Genomic DNA, 24712 nt, shown 5'->3' with positions numbered 1-24712 from the left:
CGCGCGCCCGGAGCCTGTGCCCCGCAACGGGAGAGGCCACGACAGTGAGAGGCCCGCGTACCGCAAAAAAAAAAAAAAAAACAACAATATTATGAGCAATTATATGCTAATAAATATGAGAATCTTAGATAAATTTCTATGAAATGGCAAAACTGGCACAGTAATAAAAAAAACTTGAATAGACCTGTATATATTATTACATACACCATGGACACTTAAATGTGAATCAGGAAGCTCCCCCTCCAAAAGGGTGCCAGGTGAAGAAGAAAAGCTCAATCTCTGCCTGTAATTTGGTCTCTTGGGTAGCAAAGAGGTGCCTAGTTAGTGAGCTGGGACAGGATGGGTTGGTTAGCACTTTGGTCCAGGCCTTGAGATAGAGGCCAGCCTGCACAAAGAATAGCTAGTTCAAGGATAATCCCTTGATATTGGTTCTGTGGTCCAGCCTAGAGATTTTGAAAATCAGGAGTGACTGCAAGACACACACTGGGGAAAACCAGCTTTAATATAAACAAATTAAAAGAAGCCAATTCACAAAATATTTAGGAAGTAGTAAAATACGCAGAACTTCATAACTGATGGGATATGGGGGTAAAGGAGAAATAATGGCTCATACTCTGATTTCTAGCTTATGTAACTACGTAAATGACCATCACATCATTGACTGATATAGGGATAAATGCTGACTGGCTATTGTTCCTTCAGTATAATTCAGGGTTGTTTTTATATAGATCTATACCTGCAATACCTAGTACATGATGACAATGTCCCTGTAATAGATTCTTATAGAAAAATATCAATTAAATAAAGCTTCCTTCTGAAAAAAACATAATTAACTGTTTGTTGCATCCTTTTTTTGTTATAAGAATTGTGGCTTAAACCAGAGAACCTGAAAATCTCTGTAAGATGAATCATCCATCAGGTTATAAAACTGATAGACATGAAGGAAAATACCTGAATTTTCAACATAAGCAGTTCCCCTTTACAATCCCCACTAGATGCATTCCAATCTTCTAATTGACACACACCATCTTTTCAGTCAACACTCAGTCCCAAATTTCTCTAGCAGTCTCAGTTGAGGCAGTGACTGTAGAGGGAATTTTTTTTTTCCCCCTGCGGTACGCGGGCCTCTCACCGGAGCACAGGCTCTGGACGCGCAGGCCCAGCGGCCACGGCCCACGGGCCCCCCGGACCGGGGCACGAACCCGCGCCCCCCGCACCAGCAGGCGGACTCCCAACCACTGCGCCACCAGGGAAGCCCCCTGTAGAGGGAATATTAACTGACAATGTTTTGCTACTGGTGTGAAAGTTCTGAAGTTTTACTTTAGAACTTTTACTGGTGTGAAAGTTCTAAAGTTGTTATATATCCTGTAACTACTTACCGACCATCTCCAACATACTAGGATGTCAAACTATATAAGATAGTGGTCTGTGCATGTACGTGTAGAGTATGTGGTGGGGAGAAGATGAATGGCAAATGGGAAATGAAGAAAGAGGACAGATAAAGGAAAAAGAAATTCCTGTTTTAGAAGCAAAAGACTATAACGCCAATAATGGTTTCACTAGGAGGGTGGAACTATGGGCATTTTGTTTCATCTTCTTAGTCAAATGTTTTTGTAATGAATTACTTTGCTCTGCAAATTTTTATAAAATTTTATAAAGTTCTTTGGTGATGCCTTTTGGGGCTGTAGCTATTTTTACAGAGCAACTAATTGGAGGAAATTTTTTAATAAGTTTAATAATAAAAAGTTTAATAAATTTTGAGAAAGAAATATATCACTCAAAACTCTTCTGGTGGGGGGGTGGGGGAATCAAGATAAAAAAATTTAAATATGAGATGTCAAGTATGTGGTCTGGAGCACAGAGAAGTCTGTTCTGGAGAGAGAATTTTGGGACTTGTTAGTGTTTGGTAGATGATGTTTAAAATCAGAAGAAGAGTTGAGAGCTAAGGAGACTATAAAGATTTATGTAAGAGTTTCAAGTCCTATCTATTCCATTCCTTAGTTTCCATTTCTATTTGTCACTCCAGGTTCAAGTTTCTCTTCAATTAAAAAACTGGTTTCGGGGACTTCCCTGGTGGCGCAGTGGTTAGGAATCCGCCTGCCAATGAAGGCGACCCAGGTTCGAGCCCTGGTCTGGGAAGATCTCACATGCCGATGAGCAACTAAGCCCGTGTGCCACAATTACTGAGCCTGCACTCTAGAGCCCATGAGCCACAACTACTGAAGCCCGCGCGCCTAGAGCCCGGGCTCCGCAACAAGAAAAGCTATCGCAATGAGAAGCCCCAGCACCGCAACAAAGAGTAGCCCCTGCTTGCCACAACTAGAGAAAGCCCGTGCACAGCAACGAAGACCCAACACAGCCATCAATCAATCAATCAATCAAACACAAAACACTGGTTTCACAGCCACTACTAGTCCCTTCCACCCTTATCTCAGCCTCTACTCTTGGCTGCTAGATTTCTCTTCCAGAGTCCAGGTTCAAATTATATCACTATCCTGCTCAGAAGTTTTCTGGCTTCCTACAGAATAGGATTTAAGTTTCTTGTTCTGATAGTCAAGAAATAAGCCCTTCCCCACAAGTAAACTCCCTCTCTGAAATCCTCAAGGTGCCTTAATTGTGCCTTCAAATTAAGTGTTAAGGAGTCTGTTATGGGTCTGTCCAGACTTCTGTTCCATTGGTCTATTTGTCTATTCCTATACTACAACCATGTGTGTCTTAACTAAATTATGGCTTTATGATAATATCTTGATATATAGTACAGCAAAGTCTCCCCCCAAACATACACCTTAAAGGCCTTGGCTATTTTGGCACTCTGTCCGTTCATATAAAATTTAAAACAAGCACGTCAAACTGGGGATAGGAGGCTGTTATGACACTGCGTGGAATACCAATGAACCAATCTAGATCAATACAGGAGAATATTTTTATGATAAATCTTCTAAATCATGAGCATGGTCAAGGTCAATATCCGACTTAGGTATTCTTTAACATCTTCGAATAAAGTTTAAAATATTTCTCCCTAAAGACCTTACATACCTTTTTTCGTAGGCTTACTCCTAAATATTTTATTTTTTGTATGCAATTGTGTTATTTCCTTTAAATGATAATACCGTTTACTATTGGTATAAATCATATCAAGCCATTTTGCTAAACTCTTAGGAATTCTACTAATTTGTAGATTCCACAAATAATGACGAAGAAACTCTTTTCGAACACGTTAACTTTTCAGTGCCTATCAGACATCTAAGTGGAGATGTTAAGTAGGCAGCCAGATACGAATCTACAATTCATGGTAGAGGTATACACTAGAAATAGAAATTTCATTTAAATCCATGGACCTAGATGAGATCACCAAAGAAATGAATGTAGACAGAGAGGAACTTTGGTGTATTATAACTTTAAAGAGAGTGTGGGGACTCAAGCTAAGCAGCAGAAATGTATTTCAAGGAAGTAGGAATGACCAGCTATATCAAAGGCCATTAAATGAGATGGAAGACTGAGAACTGACCACTGGATTTAGCAACATGGAAGTTCTCAGTGACCATGCTGGATAAGGGCAGTAGTGAGAGCTTGGTCGGGGGGTTTAAAAGGAAGGAATTGTAGACTGCAAGTACAGAAAATTCTTTTGAAGAGTGTTGCTACAGAACCAAGAAATGGGGTAGTGGCTAGAAGGAGATGTGTGGTCAAAAGAAAGAACTGTTTTTGGTCCACTGATGGGAATGACCCAGTAAAGAAGTAAAACCTGAAGTAGTTGATGATGCAGAAAACTGCTGAAACAATGTTCTTAAGGAGGTGAAGAGGAGAGGGATCTGATGCATCAGCAGAGATCAGCTTTCAGTAGGTTTGCACATACTTCATTTATGGTGACAGTTGGGAAGGCAGAGTACCTGAGTACTGCTGCAATGAGAGCTTAGAATGTCTATTCTGATTGCTTTTATCTTCTCAAAGTAAAAAGTCTTCAGCTAAGAGTGACAATGGGTAGGTGAGGGAAGGGAGGGAGTTACAGGTTTGAGGAAAGTTAGGGTACGAAATGGGAGCTGCAGAGTCAATGAAAAAGGAGATATCGTAGTTTCCCAGCACAATAAGGGTTCACACTTGTAAGTTATCATGAATTTAAAGTGACACTAATCTGCAGAGTTCTGTAGTTTAAACTACTCAGTCCATCACTGTAACTCCCTCAACTCTGGCTCTTCTCTCCATGACCTGTACCCAACTCCCAAAAGTCCCACCTCAGTTAAATCTAACCGTTGCTTATGCCGTTCATCACCCATGAAGCTGACTGCAGTTGAAGAACACACAAAACCATGCTTTTAAACATTTTAGTTTCCTAAAACAAAGAACCCTGACCAATATACTCTTAAAGGTCAGTAATTTATGAATCACCACGCACGATGGCTTACACTGTTCACATGTTCCTGGGCCAATCTTATCTCAAAACCCTTCTCCTGGTTTCCATGACATTACATCATTAGAGCAGTAGTTTGCAGACTTGGACTGCATCAACTATAAAATTTCAAAATATGTTTCAAGGGCTGATACAGGTTGGCAATTTTATTTGGATAAGTAGAACATTAAAAAAAATATCCTAATACTACCATTTCATAAGAGAAAAGGCAATAATGCCGTAAAAGAAAATCTTGAGAAAAAGGACAACTCATGTTTGGAAGGAAGGAAGGAAGGGAAAGAGGAAAGTTGGCATCCTTATACTGATAATATTCACAAAAGGCCAGTATAATCTTTGTCAGGGAGCAGCAAGAGTGGCAACCATTGCATCAAGATATCCTGGTGGTCTTCTTACCCTTGATTACTTCTTTTCTGACTCTTTTCTTTTGCCCTGTAAATATAATGGCTACCTAAAAGCTTTGATGCAGCACTTTTGTTTCTTTGGAATCTCTTCACCATCTCATTCATTTTCAGGTCTTCAGTTCTCACATGAAATTTCTACTTCATGAAGCATTATATCATGCACATACCTATACTCAAGCATCCATCACAATGCATTATATTTACCTGTTTACATATTTATATCCCCTATGCTTGGTAGGGATTACATTAATAGCAAATGGGGTAATCTCTTACTACAGACAGGATGACCATTAAGTAATAATTTTTTTTTCTTTTTTTTTTTCCCTGAATTTTATTTATTTTTGGCTGCGTTGGGTCTTTGTTGCTGCGCGCGGACTTTCTCTCGTTGTGGTGAGTGGGGGCTACTTTTCGTTGCGGTGCGCAGGCTTCTCATTGCGGTGGCTTCTCTTGCTGCACAGCACGGGCCCTAGAGCACGCGGGCTCAGTAGTTGGGGCACATGGGCTCTAGAGCGCAGGCTGAGTAGTTGTGGCGCACGGGCCTAGTTGCTCTGTGGCATGTGGGCTCTTCCTGGACCAGGGATCAAACCCGTGTCTCCTGCACTGGCAGGCAGATTCTTAACCACTGTGCCACCAGGGAAGTCCAAAGTAGTAATTTCTTAAAGAGATGTAGACAACTCTATCAATTAGTATCTCCTTTAACTGCTCCTAAGAGCTCTCATTGAACATTCCTTATTCCTTTAACTGCAGAGTCCAAGATTATTAACTCTGGATAAATTCAGATATTCACTGGCCCTAAAATTTCCTTTCCAAATCTCATGATTTGAAAAGAATATTACTTAGTTTTAAATGTCTATCACTCTCACTGCCTCTAAAGGACTGAGGAACCCTACAGTAATCTATACTCATTCCCTAACTGCGCATCAGTTTCCCTCCCAAGTCCTCAATAAGGAGAACTCCAGGGTTACTGGTGCCTTGCTTAGTTTATTTTTAACCTTCACACTGATACTTCATCACAGAAAAGAGCCCAAAGCCATACTCTACCTTGTTATTTATTTTAATTTCAGGAGATTAATTTGTACCTAAGAACTTCTAAAGGCTATGAAATTTGATCACGTCTTTCAATGAACCAAAAGAGGATATAATATACCTTTAAGATTTCTTCCACTACAATTCTTTCTCTTAAGAAAACACTTAATATTACTCTGAATCACTCATAAACTCATACATACTTTTAAAACCTGAGTAAAATTATGAGATACTATTCCACACCCACCAAAATGGCAAAAACAAATCCCGAAACTATCAAGTGCTGATAAAAATATAAAGCAACAGGGAATTCTCATATATTGCTGGTGTGAGCATAAACTTGTACAACCATTTTGGAAAACAGTTTGACAAATACAAAGTTCAAGCTGTGAAACCGCTATGACCCACCAATCTTTCTTTTTTGTTTTCTGAATTTTTTTTTAACATCTTTATTGGAGTATAATTGCTTTACAATGTTGTGTTAGTTTCTGCTGTATAACAAAGTGAATCAGCTATACATATACATATATCCCCATATCCCCTCCCTCTTGCATCTCCCTCCCACCTTTCTTATCCTAGCCCTCTAGGTGGTCACAAAGCACTGAGCTGATCTCCTGAGCTGATCTCCCTGTGCTATGTGGCTGCTTCCCACTAGCTATCTATTTTACATTTGGTAGTATATATATGTCACTGCCACTCTCTCACTTTGTCCCAACTTACCCTTCCCCATCCCTGTGTCCTCAAGTCCATGCTCTATGTCTGCATCTTTACTCCTGTCCTGCCCCTAGGTTCTTCAGAACCTTTTTTTTTTTAAGATTCCATATATATGTGTTAGCATATGGTATTTGTTTTTCTCTGACTTACTTCACTCTGTATGACACACTCTAGGTCCATCCACCTCACTACAAATAACTCAACTTCATTTCTTTTTATGGCTGAGTAATATTCCATTGTATATATGTGCCACATCTTCTTTATCCATTCATCTGCTGATGGACACTTAGGTTGCTTCCATGTCCTGGCTATTGTAACTAGTGCTGCAATGAACATTGTGGTACATAACTCTTTTTGAATTATGGTTTTCTCAGGGTGTATGCCCAGTAGTGGGACTGCTGTGACCCACCAATCTTAATCACACATGAAGGTAAGACAAAATATATAAGAATGTTTGCTACAGAATTGTATATAGTAGACATAAAACTAAATTACCTAAATGTCCACCAACAGACTGATTAAATTGTGGTATATGTATACAATGCTGTACAGCAGGAAATAATTACATTAGAGATATGTATAAGCAAAATGGGTGACTCTCACAAAGTAGAATCAAAAAGTTGTAAAAATTAGGGCTTCCCTGGTGGCGCAGTGGTTGAGAGTCTGTCTGCCAATGCAGGGAACACGGGTTTGTGCCCCGGTCCAGGAGGATCCCACATGCCGCGGAGCAGCTGGGCCCGTGAGCCATGGCCGCTGAGCCTGCGCGTCCGGAGCCTGCGCTCAGCAATGGGAGAGGCCACAACAGTGAGAGGCCCACGTACCGCAAAAAAAAAAAAGTTGTAAAAATTTAAAAAGTTGTAAAATTAAAAACTATACAATACCATATAAGGTTTTAAAAAATGAATAACAATATTAGATAGTTTGGGGATATAGTCATAAAAAGCAAAATTATTTAAAAATGCAAGCATATTGTCAATACCAAATTCAGGGTGAAAGACACAAAGACATGCAATTAAAAAGGAATATATAAAGGGCTTCAATTCTGCATACTGGCGTAAGGATAGACATAGAGATTAATGGAGCAGAACCAAGAATCCAGAAATAAAACTAGTAAGTATGGCCAACTGATTTTCAACAAAGAAGCCGAGATATATCAATGGGAAAAAAATGGTCTTTCTTTTCAAAAGATGGTGCCACGATCACTGGATGTCCACTCGCAACAACAATGAATGTGGACCATATCTTACACCACACACAAAAATTAACTCTAAGTGGATCAAAGGCCTTAGCGTAAGAGCTAAAAGTAAACACAGGAGTGATTTTAGGTTAGGCAATGGTAAATTAGACTTCATCATCAAAATAAAACGTCTGTGCTCCAAAAGACACCGTGAAGGAAATGAAAGGACAACCCAGACTGAGAGAAAAGATCTGCACATCGTATATCTGATAAGGGAACTGTATTCAAAATAAAATCACAATGAGATATCACCTCACACCTGTTAGAACAGCTATTATCAAAAAGACAAGAAATAAGTACTGGCGAGGATGTAGAGAAAAGGGAACCCCTGTGCACTGTTGGTGTGAATGTAAATTGGTGCAGCCACTATGGAAAACAGTATGGAGATTTCTCAAAAATTTAAAAATAGAATTAACATACGATCCAGCAATTCCACTTCAGGGTGTTTATCCAAAGGAAAGGAAAACACTAACTTGAAAAGATATATGCACTCCCATGTTCACTGAAACCTTATTACAATAGCCAAGATATAGGAAGTGTCCACTGATGGATAAATGGATAAAGAAAATGTGGTGTGTACGTACACGTACACGTACACACACACACACACACACACACACACACACACACACACAGGAATATTATTCAGCCATAAGAAAGAATGAAGTCTTGCCATTTGCAATAATATGGATGAACATTGAGGGTACTATACTAAGTGAAATAAGACAGAGAAAGACAAACACCATATGATCTCATTTATACGTGCAATCTAAAAAAACACTAAGCTCATATACAGAGAAGAGACTGATGGTTGCCAGAGGCGGGGTGGGGTGGGCCAAATAGGTGAAGGGGTCAAAAGGTACAAACTTCCTGTTATAAAATAAATAAGCTATGAGGATGTAAGGTGTAGCATGGTGACTATAGTTAATTATACCGTAGTGCACATTTCGAAGTTGCCAAGTGAGAAGATCTTAAAAGTTCTCATCACAAGAAAAAAAATTTCTGTAACTATATGGTGACAAATGTTAACAAGACTTACTGTGTTGATTATTTTGCAATATATGCTATAATTATCAAATTATTATCATATACACCTGAAACTAATAAGATGTATGTCGATTACAACTCAATTAAAAAAAAAGAACCTGTACAACTCAACAATAAAAAGATAACCCAATTAAAAAGTGGCAAAGGGACTTCCCTGGTGGCGCAGTGGTTAAGAATCCACCTGCCAATGAAGGGGACAAGGGTTCAAACCCTGGTCCAGGAAGATCCCACATGCCGCGGAGCAACAAAGCCCGTGCGTCACAGCTACTGAGCCTATGCTCTAGAGCCCGCGAGCCACAACTACTGAAGCCCACGTACCTAGAGCCGGCGCTCCGTAACAAGAGAAGCCACTGCAATGAGGCGCCCGCATACAGCAATGAAGAGTAGCCCCCGCTCACAGCAACTAGAGAAAGCCCACGTGCAGGAACGAAGACCCAACGCAGCAATAATAAATAAATAAATAAAGTGGGCAAAAGAAGAGACATTTCTCTCGAGGTACACAACAGACCAGTAAGTACAGGAAAAGATGCTTAACATCATTAGCCATGAGGGAAATGCAAATCAAAACCACAATAAGATACCATTTCACACCCACTAGGATGGTTATAATCAAAAGGCAGACAATAACAGGTGCTGCTGAGGATGTGAAGAAAATGACACCACCATACACTGACTACTGGTGGGAATGTATAATGATAGGGTCACTTCAGAAAATAGTTTCTTAAAAAGTTAAAGAGTTAACCCTATGACACAGCAATTCTACTCCTAGAAAGATCCAAGAAAGATGTAAACATATATCCACACAAAAACTTAGACATGAATGTTCACAGCATTATTATTATTATTATTATTATTTTTTATTTGGCTGCACTGTGTCTTAGTTGCGGCACACGGGATCTTCCTTGTGGCACAAGGGATCTAGTTCCCTGACTAGGGATCGAACCTGGGCCCCCTGCATTGGGAGCACAGAGTCTTAACCACTGTGCAACCAGGGAAGTCCCAGCAGCATTATTAATAACAGCTGCAAAGAGGTAACAATCCAAATGCCCATCAACTGATGAATGGAAAAACAAAATGTGGTATAACCATACAACAAAATATTATATGGCAAAAAAAAAGTACTGAAACATACTAAAACAGGTGTGAACATTAAAAGCATTATACTAAGTGAAGGAAGCCAGACACAAAAGACCACATACCGTATAATTCTATTTATATGTAATGTCCAGAATAGGCAAATCCACAGAGACAGAAAGGAGATTAGTGGCTGCCTAGGGTTGAGGAGGTTGAGGAGGTGAGTGCTAACGGTTATGGAATTTCTTTTTGGGGTGATGAAAATGTTCTAAAACTAGATAGTAGCAATGGCTGTACAACGCTGTGAATAAACTAAAAAAAAAAAACAAAAAAAACATTAAATTGTACATGTAAAGTAGGTGAATTTTATGTTATGTAAATTCTATCTCAATAAAGCTGTCTTTAAAAAAATTCGGCCAATGACTGATAAGAAACTGGGAATGCAGTACAAAGTAGAACCAGCCAAATTAATTTCTTGTTGCAAGGGGGGAAATCTTACTGTTTAATGTATGGACCCAGCTATCACCACCTTAATCCAAGGATCAACCTTAGCATTACTAAAGTAGGTCAACCAGGTATTATGTGCTTTACGACATGATGCAAAATGAGACAGAGCTATGATGTATTCTCGCCAAAGTATTTAGATATAAATCCATCAAGCTTTTAGCTGTAAACTTTAGAAAAAAATACATTAACAAAACGAACGAACTAAGAGATACCACAAGAATGCAACTGTACAGAAGCATTCTCAGCATAACCAGTCCAGTCTCAAAGTCAGTGTCACTAAAAAATAAGGACTAAGCTAGATTAAAGAGACAAAAAGAGGGCTTCCCTGGTGGCGCAGTGGTTAAGAATCCACCTGCCAATACAGGGGACACGGGTTTGAGCCCTGGTCCGGGAAGATCCCACATGCTGTGAAGCAACTAAGCCCGCAAGCCACAACTACTGAAGCCTGTGCACCTAGAGGCCATGCTCCACAAGAGAAGCCACCGCAATGAGAAGCCCGCGCACCACAGCGAAGAGTAGTAGCCCCTGCTCACTGGAACTAGAGAAAGCCCGTGCGCAGCAACGAAGACCCAAAGCAGCCAAAAAAAAAAAAAAAAAGAGACAAAAAGAAATTAAACAAAGTGGGATTGATTGATTGATTGCTGCGAGGCTTGCGGGATCTTAGTTCCCCAACCAGGGATTGAGTCCGGGCCACGCAGTGAAAGCACTGAGTCCTAACCACTGGACTGCCAGGGAATTCCCTAAACAAAGTGTTATATGTGAAAAGGTCCTAGTTTAGATACTATCAACAGTTTGGATAGCCAGCGATAACAAACATTTTTCTGGATCAGCTGGGGAAATTTGAATAATAGAACCTGCATACTAGAGGAAATGAACATGGTCTGTGGGCATCACTGAGCAAAAAAAGCCAAGCTGTAAACTGATCTCATTTTAGTAAAATAAAAATAAGAACCTACACATATGTGCTTAGAGAAAGATCTGGGGAAAAAATGCACCAAAAGTTGTTAACAGTAGTGACTTCTGAATGATAGGAATGTCAAGTTTTTATTTTCGCATATCTGTATACTCTATCTACACATCACAACACTGTTTTTGTAATAATAAAAGAATTACTTAAAGACAGAATTACATGGGGGAGCTTTAATAAACTAATGGTGCCCAGGCCTTACCCCAGATATATTTTAAAAGGTTGAGAACTACTGCTTTTAAGAATTGGGAGTGGATAAAAGGAAAAATTCTTCTCTAAGTTTGTCTTTAAAAAAGACATTCATGGAAGTTTTTTTACTTCATGAGTTAGGAGATCACCCTAAACAGAGGCAGTAACTAAATCTTTTAGAAGGAGCAAATTATATTAGTCAATTTTACAAATCAGGGTCCTTGGTTGAAAAAAATAAACTGTATTTAGGTAGATTAAGCAGAAAAGGAAATTTATCAGCAGGATATTGGGAGTTCAAAAAATGAATCATTTGGCAAACCTGTAAAAATTCAAGTAAAGCTAAGCAGTCAAAACCACCAACCAAGGTCACATCACAGGAACAGTCTCTCAGGAAACTGCCCACTAGCTAGCTCTGCCACTGCCACCAGACAAAAGAATTAATTCTAAACTGTCCTTGCTCCTTTGTATCTCTCTCACTCCAGATTCAAGTCCCCAGTCAAGTGTATTTGATAGGCACAGCTTGGGTCACAGCTACCAGGGGCAGAAAGTGTATGTGTGTATGCATACAAATTACGAGTTACATGTCCTTTCCAGCTTCCTCTCCCACTAAGATTCACAAAAAGGCAATATTGGAACAGGGTAAACAGGGTAAAATGGTAAACAGACAAAAGAAACAACAAAGGATAACCTTAAAGCCCAATTAGTAGAATGTCCAACACAGGAATCTTGCCAGTCTTCCCATTAGTAATAAACTTTAATCATTGTGCCTTCTTCCAAGTCATTTTCAAAAAACATTTCTTGAAACTAATTTCACAAAGTATAAACTTTTGAAGACTAAAATTTATAAACTTTCTCAGGTAGTTATCGCCTTTCCAATATTTTGTCATTTAAAGGGGACAAGCACCTGCTGCAACCATACCTATACAATATCCCACTAACAGAAATGAAATTTACTTAAATCACAACAGTTCCAAATAAGCATAGTATGTTACAAAAGTACATTTATCACCTGATGCAATCTGACACATTAAATTCTGGCTGTAAGATTCAGATAACTGGATTAGATTTATGAAAAGTATCTGAAACTATAAGATTTTAAAAACAGCAAAAATGTTTTTTACAGTATTTGCTCTAAAAGTCACTACTATCTGGGACTTCCCTGACGGTCCAGTGGTTAGGACTCCATGCTCTCAATGCGGAGGGCCTGGGTTCAATCCCTGGTTAGGAAACTAAAATCCCACAAGCCGAGTGGCATGCCCCCACAACCCAAAAATCAAAAGTCACTGTATCAACTACACTACAGACAAGTCATTCAAGTAGTGATAACTTTTATCAAATATCTGCAGCTATGCTGACTCTGAAAGGCTTCAACTTCCTATGAATATAAGTAAATAGGCTATTTGTCACTTTTAAAAAACTATACTGTCTTTTATAATCGAAACATTTAATACTAGTGACTACTATATTAAGAAACATATGTTTTACTTCAAGCACATTTTACTTACAAGCATATCTAAAAATCTCTTCTTAAGAATAAACTGTGCTTCTAATCCAAACATTACTTTTAAGTTAGAAGAGCAGATTCTGGATCTAGTTGGCTCTGCCATGTACTAGCTGTGTGACTTTGGAGAAGTCACTTCACCTCTCTCTCTTTTTTTTTTTGGATCAATTCCCATACTTTATGTAGCTGCCAACAGAAAAGTAAATCCTCTCTCCAGGAAATCAATGTCATCCAGAGCCTCTAAAATTTTCCATACACAATGCTGCGCACCTCTTTTTGCTTCAAATCATTACCTGTAATTTGGAGATTGTTGGAAAGTTGATGATTAAATGAATGAATATATGCAAAGTGTTAAGAATAGTGCCTGGATATTTTTCCCAGGGAAAATAAAAAAAAACAAGTGTCTGGTCTATAGTGAGTACTGCATAAGTGTTAAGAATAAAATGCTTATTAATAGTTAGGGGGTGGGGGGGGAAACAACAGGGAAAAAAAAATGCAGTTTTGAGAAGAGAAATTTTCTGACCAAATATGCTGAGGAAACTATTCACTAGTAACCAAAACAAGAAAACAAAACCACTACAAACCCAGTATACTTAACTCAATTTTATAATACAACAAATATATACTATGTAGAAAAAAAAAGGACAGGAAACAAACTACCTAGAAAAGTTAACACTGAATTGGGCACAGGACCAAACCGAACACTCCATTTTACAAGAACACTGAAGGAGGATAAATAACTCATACAATTATTCTATGCTGCTCAATAGAGAAATTGTGAGAAAATGATATAGATGAGAATCACTGAACAAACCAGAAAAAAAACCTACCAATTTACAGGAAATCAGGAAAATCTAGAATGTGGGAAACTGCAGGACAAATGACCTGGTTTCTTCAACAAAGTGCAAGGAAAAAAACAGAAGAAACATACAAACTAAGAGGCTTGAAAGAATATCAGTCAACTACCGTGTGTGGGACCTGGATTCTGATTCAAATAAACAAGAGAAGTCAAGAGAAAATACCTAGAAAAGGAAAAACAAAAACCCAAAAGTCCACGTCCAATCTGTTCAGATTTCACAGAATTTCACTCAACTGGTAAAAGGATGTTCATTTAAGACAATTTCAAACAATTTACTCGACAATTATGAAGTGCTTACAATGGGCAGGCATTGTATTAACAACTCTACAAACATTGTATTAACAACTCTACAAATATCTAGAACTCTACAAATATTAACAACTCTACAAATATTGTTTACCACAGGAACCCTATGAGAAGGTACTATTATCCCCATTTAACAGAGAAAGAAACAGGCAAAAATCTTACTAAAACTTCACCACCGTCTCAAAGCTGTAAGTGGCAATGCAGAGGTTCAAACCCAGGCTATAACGCTGGTGCCCTTAATTACCGTACCATGCTATCTCTCTACCATGATGTGGTGAAAACCCAGCTTTGGAATCGGAGAAAGCTGAGTCCCCACATCTCACTATGTTATACAAACCACTTAACTTCTTGGATCCTCTGTATACCCACTTATAGAAGGGTTAATATCAAGTATGTTAAACAAGTGTTTTAAGGAACAATGATTGGACTCTGTTACAAGTCTCTAGCTTATGAAGCCCATAATAAACGGTTCCCACTATCCTTCCACCATACCTGGTAAGACTAATTAAAAAGCAGAGTTAATAATTCATAAACACATAGCTGGAACACTGGAATAGCTCTACCTTTTAATTAACTAACCAAAGAACCCCCAAACCAACTTTTCAACATACTTGTAAACTTCAAGGATAGCAGTAATTCAGAAGAGAACTTTTTTATATAATGAAATTTAAACATATAATCAGCAGAAACAAGCCTACAATATAAAGAATAGCCAAACTTAAATTAATTCAATTTTTTCTTAAAAAAACAAACAAACAACAAACTTGTTCAACATAAACAGACCTGCTGCTCAGAAAAGTGCACTAAAACTTTGTTCATGCTGGTGATCCTCTAGCCTGACAGCTGACTGATATATGGCAAAGTAGTTTTACTACCGAAAAGGAAGGTACGCTTAATGAGTATGTTAAAAAATCAACTCCTTTAAGAATGATAGCTTTCTGTGTTGTTATCCTGTGAATATTTTTGTGCTTATCTGTAAAACTACTAAGTTCTCGGGTGGCAGGAATGTTTTATAAAGTTATCTAGGTATTCCTACTCCTTAACAGGCAGGAACAACAGTACAATAGTACAGCCTCTAGCATTTCTTAAAAGAAACTTTCTTAAAAGAATGACTGAACCATTTTTTCTGAAAACTGAAAAATAATTTTTCCAACAGATCAATTAAAGGCTGATTATTATTTTTAAAATGATTTATTATTTATTTATTTTTGGCCGCCCTATGTGGGATGCAGAATCTTAGCTCCCCAACCAGGGATCGAAGCCACGCCCCCTGCAATGGAAGTGCAGTCTTAACCACTGGACCGCCAGAAGTCCCAAAGGCTCCTTATTTGCTTTAGTAAAGAAAAACAACTATTAGACTCCTTTAAATATTTGCCTCGTATATTTTAAATCACTTACAAAAATTCAATTTACATAACATTAGCAATATTTTACCTCATTAGTTAAGATATATACCTGTGGACAAAAGAAGTTCAGCTCATCTCACTGACCTATTTTCAAGTTTGATTGTAGCCAGTTTTGTTTTGAGCAGACTTCAGTGGGAAATAAAAATCAGAGCCTGATTTTGAAGTGACTTGGTCAGCTAGCTCTCAGCAGAACCACGTATCAAATTGCAGACAATGGCAACTATAGTCAGTTATGAAGTGGCATGTTTTCTATGTTATCACCTAGATATCCCATCCCACCCCAATTATTTGAAAAACCATAAATACATACACCAAAATTTGCCTTTTCCATGAACTACTTTTTCAGTTGGGATATTTAAAAAACTGTGTTGTGTCTCACCTTTCCAATAGTCTTATTTTTATTTTCATGGTTAAAGGTAGCAACCATAATGGTTAAGCACAGTGACTTGGAAACAGATTGCTTAGGTTTAAATACAGGGTCTGCGACCTACTAGCTGGATGAATCTCTGAACTTATTTTCCTTAACTAAAAAATGGGGATAAAACAATATCTATCTGACAGAAATAAACAAGTTAATAACTATAAAGCACTTCGAGCAACTGTCAGCCTCTGGTACATTAGAGTTATTACTAAGTGCATACACTGAATCATAAAACAAAGATATGCAATCTGCTGAAGTATAATTCAGAATTGTAGGTTTTATCTTTAAGCATTTAAAAATGAATTATAAGCAGAAATGTGTCCCAGATTTCTTGTCATTCCAAACTTATGAAAATGGTTGCATGTGCTCTCCTCTGCCAAGCTACTAAACAGCCACTGATGAGAAAACTGGTAAGATGGAATTCATTCAAAAGAAAAATGGCTTCCTAACACCCTACCACCACCACCAAATTTCAAGAGCTCTGATAAGATACTATTCAGAATCAACTGAAAGAATATTTATATCAATATGTACAAACTGTTTTGAGTATCCTGAAAAAAAATTAGAGTAAGGTCTCATCCAAGTTTACAGGTCCAGTAGTCAACATCAGCAAAACACAAAGCAACTGACTTGTAATTTCTATAAAGCACTTTAAATGTTTGTCTTGTAAAACCACCAAAATAATTTAAGAACAACAAAAAATCCTAGGAGAGTTGACAAAAGTAAACTTTTGTATTGAAAGAATGTAGAAAGGTAAATTGAAACTGACTCCCTAGGGAAGGAAGATGACACTTTATTTTACTATTAATTCCAAACTTCTCATTCACAATTAGCATTTTATTATTTCATCTTTTAGACAGATTGCAACTTGAAACTCAAGCATCTTCCCAAATACTGAAGTTAACTGTTTTTGGTTTCCATTCTGTGCCTTTTTGTTTTCCGTTAAACTTCTGGATCTAAAGGTTTAAAAAAAAAAAAGGCAACAAACAAAAAGACAGCCTTTTGTTTGAAAGGGTACAACAATCAGGCACTCCACATCTAAAATTTGTTTTCACTTGTTGTCTTACACTTTTCTAATAAATGTCCCAAACTTATCAGCACTCTGATTTTCTTTCAAGTATTACACATAAAAGACCTTAGAAAAGGCCAGCAATGACTAAACTATAAATCTAAGTGTACTGAAGACTACCAATCACTTTACTTTTGGAAGGGATTTACAAAGAATGTGACTTCTATTACTAAACTAAAACATGAGCCACCATAAACTTTGTTTATTCCAGATAAGCTATAAATATCAAAGTTAAGAGCAAGTATTTCAACAAATATGGCAAACCAATCTCAAAGCACGAACTTGGCTGATAAAATTAACACCACAGCACAATTTCAAAACTATAAGCAACTACCAAAAAAAAAAAACCAAAAAACAAACCACCCAAACCGCACCCACTCTTATGTAAACTTTCGGAGTAAGCAAACTACTTTAGCCTCACCTTTGTTTTCACCTAGCGAAGACTCTTCAACATAAGACACAAACTGCAAAAAGATGAAAGATCCAGCTGTTGTCCCCGTAGGAAAAACAACTAAGAATTTAAGACATTTTAACGTATTTAAGTTACCAGGCTCAGGGCACTTCCCCAAGCTACAGCCATTTTAGATTCGGCCTTTCTTTTGAATTTCACGGGGGTGGGGAGAGGTAGATGTAAAACAGAAAAAAATCCTCACTAAAACACTTCAAGATCGACCAGCCTTTTTTGTTTCCAGGGAGGGAGAGGTCAGTAGGTGCTGGATAGACAATCTAAATCAACGAAAACACCTCGCTACCAGGGGGAACCAGAACGAGGGGAACAGGGGTGGGGGGTTAAAGCTCTTCTTTTCCCCTCAGATACTCCACATTTGACTTACACGCTTTTTTCCCTTAGACTTTCCATCACTGGAAAACAAAAGCCCTTGGCTCTAATTTAAGAAGGAGAAAAAAACCCGTAAACCAAGCTACTCAACCACCAAAAAGCCGGAACGCCTGGAGAGGAGCCAGAGAGCCGCAGGTGAGCGTTCCGACCCGAAGACCAAAGTTGAAGTAGGAGCGCTCCGGCAGAGTCGCGGCGACGCTCATGTGCAAAGCTCCACGAGCGGAGGAAGGTGCCCCGTCCGAACCACACGACCCGTGAGCTCTGCTCCCGGTCCCCGGCCCAACCTACACCCAACCACCTGTGTGAGAGACTCCTTCAACTTGCTTCAACAGCCGGCCCGTTAGGCACCGGGCGGAGCCCTGCGCCGGACCACTCAAGATCCCCTACCGCCCCGTGGTCCCGAACTCCCACTCACCGGGCAGCGGCGGGGCTAGAGCTAGGGACCAGTCGCGGCGTCTGAGGGCGCGTCCCCAGCTTCCTGATCCGGCAGAGGTGTAGAGTCCACAACCATAACAAAGCTCTTCCCAAAATGGCTGCCCGGCCCACACGGCCCAGGAGGGGCAGAGCGGGTGGAGGGGGAGGAGCGACGACCAGTCCGGCCCTCCCCTAATCTGACCCCGCCTCACACACGCCCACCCTCTCGCACCGCCCACAAGGGCACACGCGTACGCGCGTGAGCCCTGTTCGGGTGACCCGCCCGACGCCCCAAGCTGCCAACGTTTAGCCGCGTGAACGGCGGTTATTCCCTGCCCTGCCCCCAGCTCGCCCCGCTGCGGCTCGAGGCGGCGCATGGTCAACCCCCGTCCCTCTGCAGAGTTGAACATTCTGCCTTTCCTCGCGCCGCCTCAGAGGCGGAGACCAGCTGGGTTTGGTACTCCCCTTCACATCCCCTCTCCCGACACTAGGGCCTGGGCGCGTGTGAATGAGTGGGTGGGTATGTGTGTACCCGTTTTTCCCCGCCCCTTCATTCTGCACCCTCCCATACCCCACCTCTCGGCAAGCACGCATCTCCAAACTACCTCTACAAGTACTAACAAACCGGTTTCGTAGGCTCGTGTGTTTTCCGACCCCTTCCCACCTTCGGCTCCTTCCTTCACGTGCACGCGCCGTTAAGACTCTAGCCCCCAACGGGCCGCACGGCCGGGCTCTGGAGGCCTGCGCGTCTGTTCCCGACGCGCTACCCGCTGGGAGTGGTAGTTCCGTCCGACCGCTGGCGACACGCCCCTGCCCCAGCGCTGGGCGGATTTCTGGCCGGAGCCTGCTCCTGTGCCAGGGCGGATAAGCTGTTTCTCCGGCCCAAAGTCTCATTGGGTATCGCACAACGGGAAGGGGTGGCGCTGCCATGGCAGAGAAGGAAATAAAAGTGAAAGCCTATCACGACTAGAAGGTGTTACTACTAGGAAGAATTCCCTGAGCCCATTCTGCACGGGAAGCTAAACCATGTGATGGTCGGCAACCAGGAAGCTAGACTACCTAGAATCCTGAGGAATGGAGGAACTGGCTAGCGTTCCTGTTGTTTTCAGATAAACGCGCAAATCGCCTGACGGTGTTTCCTTTGATAGACTGTGAAATGGAGGCCCAGAGAAGGGAAGGGACTTGCTCAAGGTCACAAAGCCCACAAACAAAAGTTAAAGCGGAGGGTGACAGAAGGAATCTAACTTCCGGGTCACCCTAAAAGCTCTTACCCTCACACCTTTCATGGAAATGAAAGTCCTGCCCCTTATGCTGTTTATTTCTTAACAAAGTTTCTAGTTACCAGCAAAGAGAATGAAGTGAAAACAGTTTTTTGTTTTTTCTTAAATAGTATTAGTTCAGGACTTTAATGAAGTGTGAAATGTGCCCCGTCGCTCCTAGAAACCCTGTTGTTATGCAAAGTAAAAAATGAGTTCCAGAGACGGCAAGCAATTTGGCCAAGTCATACTTGGCCTAGACTCCAAATCTCTCCTACCTTCCTCCACCACCATCACTCTGAGATGGTTTCAGTAGTTGCACTCTACCTTCCCGAACTCTGCGAGGCAGATTCTGCTGGCTGGGAAACCTGGAATACAAAGGCAAGCACCATTCAGGTACCCTACAGACTTCAAAAGCTGGCTTTCCACTAGAACTAAGATTTTCCCCGGTAGGAACCAGTTAGCGCTGGTCAAGTCTGCACCCGGACTCGTTTTTTTCGGCTCTCAGGAAGTGGGGAGGGCTCTCTAACCCCACTTGCCGGAAGTGCTTTTCCACAGTACCAAGCTGTTCTTGCGGTTCAGCTTTCCACCACCCCGCGCGACGCTGGCAAGTGAGTAGTAGGGCTGTTGTCACAGGTGCAGGTTGGGAAAGGCGGGGGCACCAAGGCTTCGGAGTAAACTGAAGCAGCGGGTACTATTGGGCAAAGTTTCACGGGGATCTTTGCGTCCAGACTTCGTCGCCTTTTCTCTGATGTCTGCTCTAAGGCTTGCAGTTTGCAACTCTTTTATTTGGCGCAGTGGAAATACTGAGCGTTCTCACCCAAATTGAGCGGATTAACCCTTGGGTCTTTATCCTTAACCCCCTCACCAGTTGCCGTCCCTGGCCTTTAGGCTTTCACTTTTCTCTTTAATACTCTTGAGCTGGAAAGTACATGTCACAGTGCCTAGGGAGTTTGGAAGGTTGAGGGAGCGTTGATCAAGCTTTTTGAAATCCCTTACGAAGGTGATTTTGAACAAAGGTGAGTGTGTGGGCCCTGCAGATATGTGTGTCTGGGAGTCAGTAGGTGGATGTGGGTGTCATCTAACATCTATTCAGAGACCCGGCATAACTTAACTCCCTACTTGCTTCCTTATACATATATACAGAATGAAGACATTGACGGGCTGGTATACAGGATTTCTTGAACCAGCCCTAAGATCTGTAATCAAGAAATTAGTTCACTACGTTTTTAAATTAAGCAGCAACTGTGGGTTTTAGATTTTTAGACACCTTATTCTTTTGGTTAAGAATGGGACTTATGTAAACATGACAGATCTGGATTCATAATATTCTCACTCAGCCACTTACTGGTTGCGTACATTGTGTAAGGTGGGAATAATAGCTAGTTTTTTTGTTTTTTTTTTTTTGCGGTACGCGGGCGTCTCACTGTTGTGACCTCTCCCGTTGCGGAGCACAGGCTCCGGACGCGTAGGCTCAGCGGCCATGGCTCACGGGCCCAGCCGCTCCGTGGCATGTTGGGATCTTCCCGGGCCAGGGCACGAACCCGTGTCCCGTGCATCGGCAGGCGGACTCTCAACCACTGCGCCACCAAGGAAGCCCAGCTAGTATTTTTTGAGTGCCTACTTTGTGTTAGGGACAGTTCTCAGCTTTTTACATGTATTAACTTACTTAATTTTTACAACGACCCTATGTAGTTATCATAAGCCTTATAGGTGAGTGAACTGCCCCATAGCCAGGTTAAATAATTTGTCCAAAGTCACATAGCTAACACGTGGTGGAGCCAGGATTCCAACCCAGATTGTTTGACTCCAAAGTCTGCACTCTAACTTAACAGGCTATTACTGCCTTTCAGCACCAAGTTGATGAGGTTATTCAATAGTTACAGTAATTACATAGTTACAATGCCTGATTCACAGTTAATTGTATTGATTGCTACTATCATTACTTTAAGCTAAGTCCCTATGACTTTCAGTGTTAAAGATAAGAAAGCTGGCACCTCAAGGAAGGAATTTACCCAAGGTAACACAGCTGGGAAATGATGGAGGCATTTGTAAAAATCCAGATCTGTTGCCTCTGTGCATTACTCTTTCTGTTACACCAAACAGCAAAAGCTAAAAGAATGGTTCAGAGAAGAAAAGGATCTATTAATGTTACTGATTTTTTGAAAACATTAATTATTGTTTTCAAAGAAAACTGTTATATGGAAGAAATTATCCCAAATTACTACTTTTTAAAAGTTATGTATAAAGTGAAGAAAATTAAATGACATCTTGTTTTGTACACAGCAACATGCTTCTGATTCAGATGCTCCACTGAGCTATAAAAATACATTAATCAGAACTGTGTGGCATCTTCCTAAGCAAGACTTTCAATGGGGCCCACTATGGTTCACTTCATCCAGAAGTTTTCTCGAGCATCTTCAAAGGTTGGTTTATTCAACAAATATTTGAGCACTACTTTCCAGGCATTGCTTGGCTGGGCAATAGTGAAAAAGAAGACAAAAGTCCGTATCCTCTTATATTCTGGTTGATCAGGGGAAGAGTAAAATATAAATAAGGGAAATTTAATATGTCAAGTGGTAAGTGCTGTGGAGAACTACAGAGCAGGGAAGGGGAATAGGGACAGTAGACTTAAGGACTGCATTTATAAATAGGGTGGTCAGAAGTGAGGCAATGAGCCATGCAGGTACCTCAGGGAAGAACATTCTAGACAAAAAGGAAAAAAAAAGCCTCAAGATGGAATCATTCCTAGCATTTTGAGTAACCACCAAGATTCTTAAATAACTGTTTCATTTTTTTCTTTAATCCAGCATTTTTTGAGTTAATGTTGATCTGCTTAACTGTTGAAGTATGGAATCTACTCACTAAAGCACAGAATCAGCAACAGAGGTTATTGCTTTGGCCATGTACCATGAAAGGCACTGGGGATTTTTTTTTTTTTTTAAGGCAAAGAAAAATATATGGTCCTGGCTCTCAAGTCTACTGAGACAGACAAGTAAACACATGATTTTAATGCGCTGTGAGAATTAGGATAGAAGTGTGTATATGGTACTTATAGGAGGATTACATCAGATTGGAGAAAGCTTCAAGCCGAATTTTGAAAGATAAGTTCCCTAGATAGAAAAATGGTAACCTAGAATTCTAGGCAGACATATGTAGAAAGGCATGAAGCTATGAAAATTATGCAGTGTCTAAAGCTTAATTTTCTCTACATAAAATAGCATTTCCACAGTAATTAGTGCTGCTTCTTTTGCAATTTATAAATAGAAGAGGCAGTTTAGAATGCCAAAAACTAAAGACCTAGTCTTTAGCTGTTCCTCCTTCAGATATTTCTTTCATGGGATAAGTTTAGTGGTAGGCCAAAATATATCACTGGTTTCTATTCAGTAGTTTCTTTTGCATGTTGTATAGCTGTTTAATAGTCTTTGCCAGCAATAATAACATCATCCTTTAGTCCAACCTTTCTTTAAGTTCGATGTGCTAACAGAAAGCAGGCGGTTTGTTTTTATATTGTCTCAGATTGGGACTAAAACATTTGGTGATTTCCTTTTTTTAAATCTGTTTTTTGTCTTCTCGTTCTGTTTTCCCTATAGATGCTGAAGTACCCTTCCACAATCAGACTAGGAGCCAGAAGGAGAATAGAAACATTTTCTGTCAAAACATGCCTCCAGCAGAACTTTTCCCCTTTGTTTCCAAGGCCTTGGCTTGTCTCATCATTTCCAGTGTGTATGAGCAAGACACAATATTATCACACTTCCCCATGCAGCTTTAAGAAGAAGCAAGAGCAAGCAGTACTTCCAGCCAGGCCACCACAAACCATCAGTTACCTGCCTGACAGCCCAAAGCCAGCATTATACATAACTCTGGCAGGACTAATCCCCTTCATTGCTCCACCACTGGTCATGGTGATGACAAAGACTTACATTCCCATATTAGCTTTTACTCAGATGGCTTATGGAGCCAGTTTCCTATCTTTCTTGGGAGGGATCAGATGGGGTTTTACTCTGCCACAAGGTAGTCCAGCCAAACCAGACTTCTTCAATTTAGCTAATAGTACAGCTCCTGTTGTGTTTTCATGGCTTGCGTTCTTTGTTTCTGAAAGACTCAGTGAAGCTATAGTCACAGTAATAATAGGTTTGGGGATAGCATTACACACTGAACTTTTTCTCTTGCCACATTATCCCAATTGGTTCAAAGCCCTGAGGATAGTAGTCACGTTAGTGGCCTTTTTTTCATTTGTAATCACTTTACTAGTTAAAGATTTTTATCCAGAGAAGGGACCCAAGAGACTTAGGCAAGTAGAATAAATATAAAACTACTCTGTAGATGACGTTAGCATGTTGGCTAGAAGCCTTGTAAGGTTGTGTTTTGGCATCACCTTTTTCTACCTCTCCAGTTTAGCTCTTTTTTCCCACCAGTGGTGATTTATTCTTCCCAAATTATTTTTCATTTCTAGAAATCTTTATTTTATAAGGAATCACTGAGAAGCAGCTTGAAAACCCTTAACAAATCCTTTTCATGTTATATTAGGTTATAGTTCTCATACAGTCTTTTTATGAACTTTATAGTCATCCACTTAAAAATTTCCATGTTTTAATTGTTTTGAAAAATGTAAATTAAAAGATGAAAAACCTTTGTGCTAGAGCTTTAGGATCACTGAAAACACACACACACACACACACACACACACACACTCTCTCTCTCTCTCTCAAACACACAGAAACACACAAAAAATCCTTTTCATGTTATATTAGGTTATAGTTCTCATACAGTCTTTTTATGAACTTTATAGTCATCCACTTAAAAATTTCCATGTTTTAATTGTTTTGAAAAATGTAAATTAAAAGATGAAAAACCTTTGTGCTAGAGCTTTAGGATCACTGAAAACACACACACACACACACACACACACACACACTCTCTCTCTCTCTCTCTCTCTCAGAGGAAAACTTCGTATCCATGAGTGTCTGAAAATAATAGGTGGCTCCAGTGTAGAGTTTTCATTGCAGTTGCCCCTGGGAATTGCGTTTCCAAGCTCTTTTTACCTGGCACAACCTAGTTATTTGAACTGAAAG

At 40.1% G+C, this 24712-nt stretch overlaps 2 protein-coding genes across 3 annotated transcripts in view; one reads left to right on the top strand and one right to left on the bottom strand.

Annotated features, from left to right (window-relative positions):
* The window catches only part of GPBP1L1 (GC-rich promoter binding protein 1 like 1), a 52742-nt gene extending 34190 nt beyond the window's left edge, over positions 1 to 18552 (bottom strand). Inside the window, exon 1 of the mRNA XM_055084650.1 lies at positions 18383 to 18552. The gene's annotated coding sequence lies outside the window, so the exon portion shown is untranslated. The remainder of the gene's footprint in view (positions 1 to 18382) is intronic.
* A 1368-nt stretch (positions 18553 to 19920) lies between these two features.
* TMEM69 (transmembrane protein 69) lies at positions 19921 to 24269 on the top strand. 2 transcript variants are annotated; one of them, XM_024119733.3, is made up of 3 exons: positions 19921 to 20248; positions 21924 to 22063; positions 23231 to 24269. In XM_024119733.3, the coding sequence occupies exons 2-3, from the start codon at positions 22010 to 22012 to the stop codon at positions 23942 to 23944; spliced, it is 768 nt and encodes a 255-aa protein (XP_023975501.1). In that variant the 5' UTR covers positions 19921 to 20248; positions 21924 to 22009; the 3' UTR covers positions 23945 to 24269. The 2 variants fall into 2 exon arrangements, with proteins under 2 accessions (XP_023975501.1, XP_054940624.1); XM_055084649.1 differs by lacking the exon at positions 19921 to 20248 and adding an exon at positions 20298 to 20656.
* Positions 24270 to 24712: the final 443 nt, after the last annotated feature.

Source organism: Physeter macrocephalus, chromosome 4 (genome assembly GCF_002837175.3).
Source record: "Physeter macrocephalus isolate SW-GA chromosome 4, ASM283717v5, whole genome shotgun sequence".
NCBI lineage: Eukaryota > Metazoa > Chordata > Mammalia > Artiodactyla > Physeteridae > Physeter > Physeter macrocephalus.
The sequence above is the reverse complement of the archived record's forward strand: the minus strand, read 5'-3'. Positions and strand labels throughout refer to the sequence as shown.

Coding starts and splice junctions, on each gene's coding strand:
- TMEM69 (XM_024119733.3), top strand. CDS start 22,010: ATGGGGCCCACTATGGTTCACTTCATCCAGAAGTTTTCTCGAGCATCT. Junction 22,064..23,230: donor TTTCTCGAGCATCTTCAAAG/GTTGGTTTATTC, acceptor TTTTCCCTATAG/ATGCTGAAGTACCCTTCCAC.